The sequence below is a fragment of the Hyla sarda genome, chromosome 6 (genome assembly GCF_029499605.1).
Source record: "Hyla sarda isolate aHylSar1 chromosome 6, aHylSar1.hap1, whole genome shotgun sequence".
NCBI classification, from domain to species: domain Eukaryota; kingdom Metazoa; phylum Chordata; class Amphibia; order Anura; family Hylidae; genus Hyla; species Hyla sarda.
The window spans coordinates 38,915,648-38,928,464 of record NC_079194.1 but is presented as its reverse complement, the minus strand read 5'-3'; the positions used below and the strand labels follow the sequence as shown (position 1 = coordinate 38,928,464).

The window sequence follows — 12,817 nt, the reverse complement described above, 5'->3', positions numbered from 1 at the left end:
GCGGCGATATTCGTATTTGCTGCGAATCAAATTCTTCATGAAATTCGTAACGAATTCGGGTTTCATCAACTTCGATTCGCTCATCTCTTGTTTTAACCTTACGGTTTCTTTTTTCTTTTCTTGACTAGTAACTTTGCCTATATTTTTAAGAATAAACATCAAATTGTAAAATATTAACAAATGTGTTATCCAAACCAAAGACCAATACTTCCTTCACATCAAACACTATCATTTGGCTCATTAGCCATTGCTTTCACATGATTTTTAAAGCCCTTCTTCAATTTCCATCAACAAGACTGGTGAGACTTAAAGGGGTATTCAAGGGGAAAAAAAAAATATATATATATATATATACACACACACACACATCAACTGGCTCCAGAAAGTTGAACAGTTTTGTAAATTACTTCTATTAAAAAATCTTAATCCTTCTAATAATTATCAGCTGCTGAAGTGTAGTTGTTCTTTTCTGTCTGGCAACAGTGCTCTCTGCTGACATCTCTGCTTGTCTCGGGAACTGCACAGAGTAGAAGAGGTTTGCTATGGGGATTTGCTTCTACTCTGGACAGTTCCCGAGACAGGTGTCATCAGAGAGCACTTAGACAGAAAAGAGCAACTCAACTCGGGCAGCTCATAAGTACTGAAAGGATTAAGATGTTTTAATAAAAGTAATTTAAAAATCTGTTTAACTTTCTGGAGCCAGTTGATATATTTAAAAAAAAAAAAAGTTTTTTCCTGGATAACCCCTTTAATTTGATGTAGTGAGTACAAGATATCATGTGCTTCTAATTTGCGACTTTTACTGATTCATTTGATAAATGAATAACCACTGCAAAAATAAATCTAAAGAAGAGCATAATGTGGTTAAATAATCTGCCAGGATTAACGGTTTAATATCCCTCAATGAGTTTTTAAGTGTTTTTTTTTATTTTTTATTTTATTTTTTTTAAACAGTCAAAAAAAAAAAAAAAAAATATATATATATATATATATATATGTATATATATATATATATATATATATATATATATATATATATATATATATGTATATGTATTCTGTGCAATCACCCAGCATTCTGAAGATTATGTTCAGAACCCTAGGTTTTAGCAGCTGTGTTCATGACATCACACCACACCCTCTCAAGATGTCATACCATGCCCCCCCTTCATTAATGTCTATGGGAGGGGCCGTGATGTCACAAAGGAGCATTGTGTGACCATGGCAGCCCAAAGCCAACATAATGGTCAGAACATCGGGTGACTGCACGGAGATTGGGGCACGTATATCCAGCAGCCCTACCCCTGCGATCAGACATCCTTTGGATAGGGGATAAGATGTCTAGGGGCAGAGTACTCCTTTAAGTCATTAAAAAGCCAATTCTTTAAGGGTTAAAGCCTTGAACTATAAAAAGTATCCTCTAATGAGTATTTTTTTTTTTTTTTTTTAGAAGTGAAACCACAGGCCACTGACTCACCAACAGATGTAAATAAAAATGAAGGTACGTTATGAATCACAAAATATATACAAATGTTTCCTTCTTTAATTTTCATCATGGCTTAATATAAACTTAAATGTGTGTCACAAAATAACTAACTTAATAGGTGGAAAACTTTTTTTTAAATCAACTGATGCCAGAAAGTTAAACAGATTTGTAAATTACTTCTATTAAAAAATATTAATCCTTCCAGAACTTATTAGTGGCTGTATACTACGGAGGAAATTGTTTTCTTTTTGGATTTCTTTTCTGTCATGACCACAGTGCTCTCTGCTGACACCTCTGTCCATGTCAGGAACTGTCCAGAGCAGGAGCAAATCCCCATAGCAAACCTATCCTGTTCTGGACATTTCCTAAAATGGACAGAGGTCAGAGAGCACTGTGGCCAGACAGAAAAGAAATCCAAACAGAAAAAAAATCCTCTGTAGTATACAGCTACTAATAAGTACTGGAAGGATTAAGAATTTTTAATAGAAGTAGTAATTTAAAAATCTGGCACCAGTTGATTTAAAAAAAAAGAGTACCCCTTTAATACATGATATTGTAAGATACTTTTTCTCTCTCTCTCTGGCCACTCAGAAGTTGCAGCCTACTAATGGTCTTCCTAATATGTTTCGCTATTGTATTGAATTTGTATCATGGGAAATTGGAACCCTTAAAGCAAACCTTTTAGTAGTTTTTAGCACCTAAAGGACACAGGGCATAAATATACACCCTGCACCCATGCTCAGGCGATGAGTATGCTTCATCAGCTGCTATCAAAAGCTGGGACCAATTGCTAATGCCGGACATCACCGATCAGGGTGATGTTTGGCATTAACCCTTTAGACGCTGAGATCACAGTGGATTGCAGCATCTAAAATTGTAGGTGAGGAATGCTGATCTGGAACACAGTGGCAAAATTTAGGGGTTCCAGTCAGCTGAGAGAAAGTAAGGTGTATCCTCACCTGCCTCAGTCACGTCTGGTCAGCATTCCATAACTGCAGGAGCCTTTACAACTTATTCTGTAAAAAGAATAAAGACCTAAATGGCTACATAAAAAAAAAAAAAAAAAAAAAAGTTATAGCTTTTGCAATTCAACCTTTCAAAAAAAAAAGACAGAAGATTGTGGGGGTCCCAGCAGCCGTACCCCTGTGATCAGCCATCCTATCCTCTATCCTTTGAATAGGGGATAAGATGTCTGGGGGCAGAGTACTCCTTTAAGTCATAAAAAAGCCAATTCCTTAAAGGGGTACTCCACCCCTGGAATCTTATCCCCTATACAAAGGATAGGGGATAAGATGTTAGATTGCCGCGGTCCCGCTGCTGGGGACCCCGGGGATCACCGCTGCGGCACCCCGCCATCATTACTGCACAGAGCGAGTTCGCTCTGTGCGTAATGATGGGCGATACAGGGGCCGGAGCAGTGTGAAATCATGGCTCCGCCCCTCATGACATCACGGCCCGCCCCCTTAATGCAAGTCTATGGCAGGGGGCGTGACGACCGCCACGCCCCCTTCCCATAGACTTGTATTGACGGGGGCGGGCCGTGATGTCACGAGGGGCGGCACCATGACGTAACGATGCTCCGGCCCCTGTATTGCCCGTCATTACGTGCAGAGCGAACTCGCTCTGCGCAGTAATGATAGCGGGGTGCTGCAGGAGCGATCCCCGGGGTCCCCAGCAGCAGGACCCTGGCGATCTGACATCTTATCCCCTATCCTTTGGATAGGGGATAAGATGTCTAGTGGTGGAATACCCTTTAAGGATTAAAGCCTTGAACTGTGAAAGTATCCTCTAATGAGAATCCTTTTATTTTTTTATTTTTTTTAGAGGTGAAACCACAGGCCACTGACTCACCAACAGATGTAACTAAAAATGAAGGTACGTTATGAATCACAAAATATATACAAATGTTTCCTTCTTTAATTTTCATCATCGCTTAATCTATCTACATAAATATATATAAAACTCAATGGCCCTCATTTATTTAAGTCCAGCCGACCCTTTTTCTCAGTTATTGCGCCTAAATTTTAGTCGCAACGTCTGTGTGAATATTTATGCGACCAAATTTTATGCCGCACAACCTACACTTTAGAAACCACTCAGAGTGTTTTTTTTTTTCCTCTCTGAAATGGGCGTGTTTTATGCAAAAATGGGCGTTTTACCGAAAAAAAACAAAAAATACTTGGAGTACTTCCAAAATCACTCGAGAAAAAGTGTGAGTTTGCTTCACACAATAACCGACAGCCAAGAGGTCGAGTGAAATTCCAAAAATGGAGGGATTTCTAACGAGGGACTGTTTACCATTGTGTTTTGTGTGAAAGTAACTTGTTTTATAACCTGAAAACATTTTGTACAGTTAAACACTTTTATGAATAAAATATTGAATGCTTTTGTGATGTGCGACAGATTAGTAAATAATGAAAAAAAAGACGAGTGATATTGAGAACACTCCAGAATAAACACTCCCCTCTTAGTAAATCAGGGCCAGTGTGTGTGTGTATGTGTGTGTGTGTATGTGTGTATGTTCCAGCATCACGTCAAAACGGCTGAAGATATTAACATGAAACTTGACACACGTTACTTATATGTCAAACATAGAATAGGTATTTTAACCCTTACTCACCCCCATTTGCCAGGGGCGGGGTTTATGTTTAAAGTCCCGTACAAGTCTATGGGAAATATATGTTACTGCATAACTTCCAAACGTCTGGAGATATTTCGATAATACTTGGTCACATGTTACTCATACCTATAAGACCAATAATACCTATAATATAGGATAGTTCATTTAACTCTTAACTACCCCCATTTGTGAGGGTCGGGGTTTTTGTTTTAAGTCCCATGCAAATCAATGGGAAATGTATGTTCCCACATAACTTCCGTACGGCTGAAGATATTTCAATACCTGGTACACATATTACGGGTCGGGATATGAGGTCCGGATAGGAGGTCGGGATAGGAGATCGAGATAGGAGAAAGGGATAGGAGGATGCGATAGGAGGACGGGATAGGAGGTTGGGATAGGATGTCGAGATAGGAGGTCGAAATAGGAGGACGGGATAGGAGGACGGGATAGGAGGACGGGATAGGAGGACGGGATATGAGGACGGGATATGAGGACGGGATATGAGGACGGGATATGAGGACGGGATATGAGGACGGGATATGAGGACGGGATATGAGGACGGGATATTAGGACGGGATATTAGGACGGGATATTAGGACGGGATATTAGGACGGGATATTAGGACGGGATATGAAGGCGGGATATAAAGGCGGGATATGAAGGCGGGATGGGAGGTCGAGATAGGAGGACGGGATTTGAGGACGGGATTTGAGGACGGGATATGAGGATGGGATATGAGGACGGGATAGGAGGTCGTTATAGGAGGTCGTTATAGGAGGTCGGGATAGGAGGACGGAATAGGAGGACGGCGACGGCCTATGAGGACGGCCTATGAGGACGGGCTATGAGGACGGGCTATGAGGACGGGCTATGAGGACGGGCTATGAGGACGGGCTATGAGGACGTGCTATGAGGACGGGATATGAGGATGGGATATGAGAAGTGCATAGGAGGTCGGGATATGAGGACGGGTTTTGAGAACAATATATAAGGACGGGATATGAAGTCAAAAGCTTCCTCCTCTGGTTATTTTCCTCCCCAACAAAGATTAGGAAGGAAAAACCGGGCAACGCCGGGTATTCAGCTAGTTATATGATTATAAAAAAAAAAAGTGTGGTCAGTCGAAAGTCAGTGGAAAAATGTAAAATTATTTGTCTTAGAATTCCTAATCCTTCCAGTACTTATCAGCTGCTGTATGCTCCCCAGGAAGTTGTTTTCATTTAGAATTTATTTTCTGTCTGACCACAGTACTCTCTGCTGACACCTCCGTTCCGTGTCAGGAACAGTCCAGAGCAGGAGAAGTTTGCTATAGGGATTTGCTCATGCTCTGGACAGTTCCTGTCATGGACAGAGGTGTCAGCAGAGAGCACTTTGGTCAGAAAGAAAATTAATTAAAGAAGAAAAGAACTTTCTTAGGAGAATACAGCAGCTGATAAGTACTGGAAGGATTAAGATTTTTTAATAGAAGTAATTTACAAATATTATATTCAAATGGTAACCAACCTCTCAAGACTAGTATCAGTTGCCTGATACATAGATGAATAGTTGTAATAATGAAAAAGTAGATTGTGCTTCAATTATAAGACACATATTAAAAATATATTTTTTTAATTAAAATATAAAATAATGCAATTTGACCTCTTAGCACACGGCCCTTGTGCCGAGGAAAACAAATACATGTGATTATGGCATATAATATGATAAGAAAATACACCGATATCTAGCATTGGTAAGAAAATAGCAAATTTATATCACTTTTGGTAATCCGGCAACTGGTAGTCCAGAAGTGTTATAAAGTCCCGTATATATAATATGGAATTCCGATATACTGGATGTAAGGAAAATGGTATAGTTACCAGCCTGATGAAAGTCTCAACATACTGTCACCTAAGGATAGATGTGAGGTCCGTAGGTCTTGGATTGTAAAGACGCTGGCATGAGTCACCACGGTGGTCTGCCTGCCACAGACCGGATTGAATGGAAGCCGATCCCAAGATCTTTCACTATGGATGGCAACAAGCGCTGAACTATTGCGGACCTCGTGGTATCCTGATGGCGTTTGATGTCACAGGCGCTCGGCAAAGCTGCCTGGAAGTTGGACTCAGATTGCACTGCTGAGGAAAGGGCCGTCTTTAACATATAAGAGCCCTGAAACGTGTCTAGGTGTATTTAAGCTACTTGTACACCACCGATACCTAACTAATATATATCTACCTGAAGATCCTGATCCAGCCGTGATTATTCTGTGCTAAATCAGCAGTGCAATTCGAGTCCAACTTCCAGGCAGCTTTGCCGAGCACCTGGGACGTCACACACCATCAGGATACCACGAGGTCCGCAATAGTTCAGCGCTTGTTACCATCCATAGCGAAAGATCTTGGGATCGGCTTCTATTCAATTCGGTCTGTGGCAGGCAGACTGCCGCGAAGACGCATGCCAGCGTCTTTACCATCCAAGACCTACTGACCTCACCATCTATCCTTAGGTGACAATATGTTGGGACTTTTATCAGGCTGGTAACTATACCATTTTCCTTACATCCAGTATATTGTAATCCCATATTATATATGGGACTTTATAACACTTCTGGACTACCTGTTGCCGGATTACCGAAAGTGATATAAATTTGCTATTTTCTTACCAATGCTAGATACCGGTGTATGTTCTTAACATATTATAAGTCATAATCACATGTATTTGTTTTCCTCGACACAAGGGCCCTGTGCTAAGAGGTCAAATTGCATTATTTTATATTTTAAATAAAATAATATATTTTTAATCTGTATCTTATAATTGAAGAACAATCTAGTTGTCACGGTTCGGCTGGCTGGAGGTGGATCCTTTGTGCCAGAGAGGGATTGGCGTGGACCGTGCTGGTGGACCGGTTCTAAGTTGCTACTGGTATTCACCAGAGCCCGCCGCAAAGCGGGATGGTCTTGCAGCGGCGGTAGCAACCAGGTCGTATCCACCAGCAACGGCTCAACCTCTCTGACTGCTGAAGATAAGCGCGGTACAAGGGAGTAGACAAGAGCAAGGTCGGACGTAGCAGAAGGTCAGGGCAGGCAGCAAGGATCGTAGTCAGGGGCAACGGCAGGAGGTCTGGAACACAGGCTAGGAACACACAAGGAAACGCTTTCACTGGCACAATGGCAACAAGATCCGGTGAGGGAGTGCAGGGGAAGTGAGGTATAAATAGGGAGTGCACAGGTGAACACACTAATTAAGCCTGCTGCGCCAATCAGTGGCGCAGTGGCCCTTTAAATAGCAGAGACCCGGCGCGCGCGCCCTAAGGAGCGGGGCCGCGCGCGCCGGGACAAGACTGACGGAGAGCGAGTCAGGTACGGGAGCCGGGATGCGCATCGCGAGCGCGCGCCTCCCGCATCGCGAATCGCATCCCGGCTGAGAGGGGTATTGCAGCGCACCCGGTCAGCAGGTCTGGCGCTGCAAATGCGAGGATGTTGCGAGCGCTCCGGGGAGGAGCGGGGACCCGGAGCGCTCGGCGTAACACTAGTTTTTCATTATTACAATTATTCATCTATGTATCAGGCAACTGATGCTAGTCTTGAGGGGTTGGTTACCTTTTGAATATAACATTTTAAATCCCTAACACCAAGTGTATGTGTACAACCTCCTTACCTCGGCTAGTAAATCGTGAGCTGCACAGCCCCTTTTTGTTTTGAATCCATTTAATTTACAAATATGTTTAACTTTCTGGCACCAGTTGATAAAAAATAATGTGTTTTCCACCAGAGTACCCCTTTACTAAATCTCACAAAATATTTGTGCCTCTTTATGCCTCATTCACTTTTATAGCACCCTGTTTCTTTAAAACACAGTAATAATGCTCCCACATAATAATGAATCCCTGTGATATGAAAGAGTTGTGTCATAAATGGAAAGGAAAAAAAAAAGTTTTTCTTTCTTTAACAACATGCATCACAAATGTTGTTATGTTTGAAAGTACTAGTGTATAAAATGTTACTCCCACCTAAATTCCTCCGGCTTTTCCCAATCCTCTGGCCTGTTTGCAGCAGCCTGAGATGGTTGATAAAAACCAAAAGCCACTGAGGTGGGAAAGTTACACAATTTGCGTTATTCCCATAGACTTTAAATTGTGTATCCCTGTGGTCTACTCTGCTTAGGTAATATGCAATCTTCCTCATCTCGGCTGCTTTTGGCCACTGTATACAGGCCAGAGAAGCGGAAAAGTATTCAAGTAACAAAGTGGAAATGTTGCTTTAAGGAGGGAAATTCTAGACATATATTGAAAACTTGACTTTTCGCACAATGTAAACATTTAAGAGCAAAATAATTTTTCATTGCAGAAATTAAATGCACCATTTCTGAAAAAGCTAATCTTATAAGGAAACCAACCAAGTTACAATACCTACAAAATGACGAGGTATCCCTTAACTGCGAGGAAGGCTTTATAAGAAAAGGACCCAAGACAACTACTTGTACTGCAAATGGCTGGAATCCACCTTTACCAACTTGTGGTCAGTATTCCTATTTTTTTTAGTGTTTTTTATTTCATTTTTTAAGTAGTGAAATATAAAATATATACATACATTTGATGTTGCTATAATTTTACTGATCCGCAGAATAAAATGTATGATATTTAGTTTAGTTTTTTTCCATTCCTCCCAAAAAAAAGTTGTGTGCGTTTTGAAATGGGGGCATTGGAAACTACAACTCATTCTGAAAAAATAGAGCCCTATATGGCTACTTTGATATATACATGAAAAAGTGATAACTTTTGAAATTCAACTTTATTTTATTTTTTATTTTTTGTTAGACAATGAACAAGAGCCCCTTGATCCACCAACAGATGATAATAAAAATCAAGGTATGTTTTGAATCTTAGTCATAAAATAAATACAGATTCCAGTTTCCTACCTTCATTTTCATGGAACCAGAAGCCAAAGGAGGAAAAAACATAAACAACTGAAGCTTAGTGCTAATAAAGGAGAGAGAGAATGAATAGCGATCAGGCCACATGATTAAGGGGTTAACAAGTTGTCAGAAGAAAACAATAGTCATAAACACATGAGTATTCATATCATACTTAATAAATTGCCAATATAAACAAAGTTCACCCAAAACCAGGGCAACAAAACCCCTACCAGATCGTGGCTCAGCCGAGACACTGCCCCCCCAAACACTGCAAGCCTGCCTCAATCAATGACTGCAGCCAACATAAAAAATGTCCAGGCCGATAAGGAAAAGGTGAACCATATCCAGATGATAAAGCCATGGTGTAAAACCTTCTAAATCAATTTGACGGTATGAGAAGCCCCCAATTAAAGGCAAACATTTTTCCATAGACCTAGTAATACGCCTACTGATTTTATTAAAACATAGTTACATCAGAAGCCCATACTAGCCTGGAAACCATTTTGGAAAACAACACAACTAGAGATGAGTGAATCGAAGCTGATGAACCCAAATTCATTACGAATTTCAGGAAATATTCGATTTGCAACAAATGCGAATATCAATGCGATTCTGTCGCTCGAATCGCTTCATTAAACTCCATTTATAAATACACGGAGAACCAGCGTATAATGAATCAAAGATAGAAAAAGTTTATTTCAATATAAATCATTAAAAACAGTCACAGACAAGAAAATAACCTTAAAAGCAAGGAAAAACTGACAGTGAAAACCGAAGAAATGGAGTCCAGCACTTGGAAGGGAATCCCAAATATAGTCCCCGAATATACAACCTTGATCACCAAGGTAAACCAATAGTGAGGGAAACGGGATAGTTGGTACCCACCCAGGGGTTAACACAAACAAAGTTAGTAAACAGTAATCACATAGTGTGAAATAACATTACCAGACAATGCAGACCAAGTGCAGGACGCCACTGCCCGACGTTTCGCCACTCAGGGAGGCTTCTTCCGGGGCGTGGTCTTAGCTACAACTGTCCACCATTAAATATATGTCCCCATCCAATCACAGGGTCCGGTGCAAATCACATGTGCGCTACGTCAGCGCTCAATGTGAGTTGTCAGGAACCAGGTCCCGAGGCCACCCCAGACTGCGCATGCGTCCGGAAAGTGGGCCCGTACCGGGCTCCCCACCCACAACCAATCCACGGACACCATGATGTAAACAAACCTACACGTGCATATTACATCCGCGCTGTACATGAAGGACGCCGGCACCAGCCCCGCCACCCGAACGCGCAAGCGCACAGGCGACGGACCAGGAGCCAGCCCCCTCCACCACAGCGACCAATAAAAAAGTACAAGTTGTATGGGACATGCCCTGCAACAGCAGGAGGACATAAAACTGGGCCACCCTGAGTGGAACCCAGTGCTGAACCGACCACTCCCCGCAGGAAGAAGAGCCACCGCATCCCCGCCACCCAAGGCAAGCGCGACCGGGGGCGACGACACCAAGCACATAGCGAGGCAGCGCCGACCCCGGTTGCGCACACCCAGCGGGGACCAGCGGCACAACAGCACGCGGGGAGCAGACAGTATCGGCACCAATAAAATAAAACCTGATAGTTCAGAAATAAATAAGTAAATATACATGTATTTCAATGAGGGCTCCAAGTCCCTCGGGGATCATAATAAATAATAAATCATCCAATATACAAAAGTAGAAAATCTTCATACATATAATAAATACTCAAAAGTACATGTAACATCCACACAATGTGTATATGTTCATACAACCTAATAATGACCCATAAATCATATAGACTAAAATATATAGACTAAAAGTTAAAAAAATATAAATATTAATTCAAAGGATGCTGACCCATAAAACATGGTGCAAATATATAAACTAAAAGTGTAAAAAGAATATATTAATTCAAAGGATGTTGGCACTGTGCAGCGCGAATGAACATGCGCATATACACATGCCAAAAAACCTATTGTTACGCCTAGCGCTCCGGGTCCCCGCTCCTCCCCGGAGCGCTCTCGGCGTCCTTCTCCCTGCAGCTCCCCGGTCAGCGCTGACCGGGAGCGCTGCTCTGCCATGGCCGTTGGGGATGCGATTCGCACAGCGGGACGCACCCGCTCGCGAATCGCATCCCAGGTCACTTACCCGTTCCCGTCTCCTGCGGTCATGTGCTGGCGCGCGCGGCTCCGCTCTCTAGGGCGCGCGCGCGCCAGCTCCCTGAGACTTAAAGGGCCAGTGCACCAATGATTGGTGCCTGGCCCAATTAGCTTAATTGGTTCCCACCTGTTCCCTGGCTATATCTAGTCTCCTCCCTTGCACTCCCTTGCCGGATCTTGTTGCCTTAGTGCCAGTGAAAGCGTTCCTTGTGTGTTCAATAGCCTGTGTACCAGTACCTTTGCTATCTCCCCTGACTACGAACCTTGCCGCCTGCCCCCGACCTTCTGCTTCGTCCGACCTTGCTACTGCCTACTCCCTTGTACCTCGCCTATCTTCAGTATCTTCAGCAGCCAGAGAGGTGAGCCGTTGCTAGTGGATACGACCTGGTCACTACCGCCGCAGCAAGACCATCCCGCTTTGCGGCGGGCTCTGGTGAAAACCAGTAGTGGCTTAGAACCGGTCCACTAGCACGGTCCTCGCTATCCCTCTCTGGCACAGAGGATCCACTACCTGCCAGCCGGCATCGTGACAGTAGATCCGGCCATGGATCCCGCTGAAGTTCCTCTGCCAGCTGCCGCCGACCTCCCTACATTGGTCGCCCGACAAGAGCACCAGCTGTCGTACTTGACCACCATGACACAGCAACTCCAGTCGCAGCTACAGCAGCTCCAGTCACAGCAACAGCAGCAACAGTCGCAGCTACAGCAAGTTCAGTCTCAGCTACAGCAGCAACAACCATCTCCTCCGCCAGCTCCTGCACCCCTTCCGCAGCGAGTGGCCACTCCTAGCCTCCGCCTGTCTTTGCCGGACAAATTTAATGGGGACTCTAAGTTTTGCCGTGGCTTTCTTTCCCAATGTTCCCTGCATCTGGAGATGATGTCGGACCTGTTTCCCACTGAAAGGTCTAAGGTGGCTTTCGTAGTCAGCCTTCTGTCCGGAAAAGCCCTGTCATGGGCCACACCGCTCTGGGACCGCAATGACCCCGTCACTGCCTCTGTACACTCCTTCTTCTCGGAAATCCGAAGTGTCTTTGAGGAACCTGCCCGAGCCTCTTCTGCTGAGACTGCCCTGTTGAACCTGGTCCAGGGTAATTCTTCCGTTGGCGAGTATGCCGTACAATTCCGTACTCTTGCTTCAGAATTGTCCTGGAATAATGAGGCCCTCTGCGCGACCTTCAAAAAAGGCCTATCCAGCAACATTAAAGATGTTCTGGCCGCACGAGAGACTCCTGCTAACCTGCATGAACTCATTCATCTAGCCACTCGCATTGACATGCGTTTTTCTGAGAGGCATCAAGAGCTCCGCCAGGAAAAAGACTTAGATCTCTGGCCACCTCTCCCACAGTCTCCACTGCAATCTGCGCCTAGGCCTCCCGCCGAGGAGGCCATGCAAGTGGATCGGTCTCGCCTGACCCTGGAAGAGAGGAATCGCCGTAAGGAAGAGAATCTCTGTCTGTACTGTGCCAGTACTGAACATTTTTTGGTGGATTGCCCAATCCGTCCTCCACGTCTGGGAAACGCACGCTCGCACTCAGCTCTCGTGGGTGTGGCGTCTCTTGATGCCAAGTCGGCTTCTCCACGTCTCACGGTACCTGTTCGGATTTCCACTTCAGCCAGCTCTCCCCTCTCAGCC

General features: G+C 43.7%; 1 protein-coding gene across 2 annotated transcripts in view; it reads left to right on the top strand.

The window, feature by feature from the left end:
• CFH (complement factor H) overlaps window positions 1-12,817 on the top strand; it is a 300,746-nt gene that overhangs the window by 120,532 nt on the left and 167,397 nt on the right. Inside the window, exons 13-16 of one of the 2 annotated variants that reach the window (XM_056523537.1) lie at window positions 1,451-1,501; window positions 3,311-3,361; window positions 8,435-8,605; window positions 8,905-8,955. In XM_056523537.1, the coding sequence (XP_056379512.1) occupies window positions 1,451-1,501; window positions 3,311-3,361; window positions 8,435-8,605; window positions 8,905-8,955 (324 nt within the window). The remainder of the gene's footprint in view (window positions 1-1,450; window positions 1,502-3,310; window positions 3,362-8,434; window positions 8,606-8,904; window positions 8,956-12,817) is intronic. The other variant, XM_056523538.1, reaches the window with a different exon arrangement.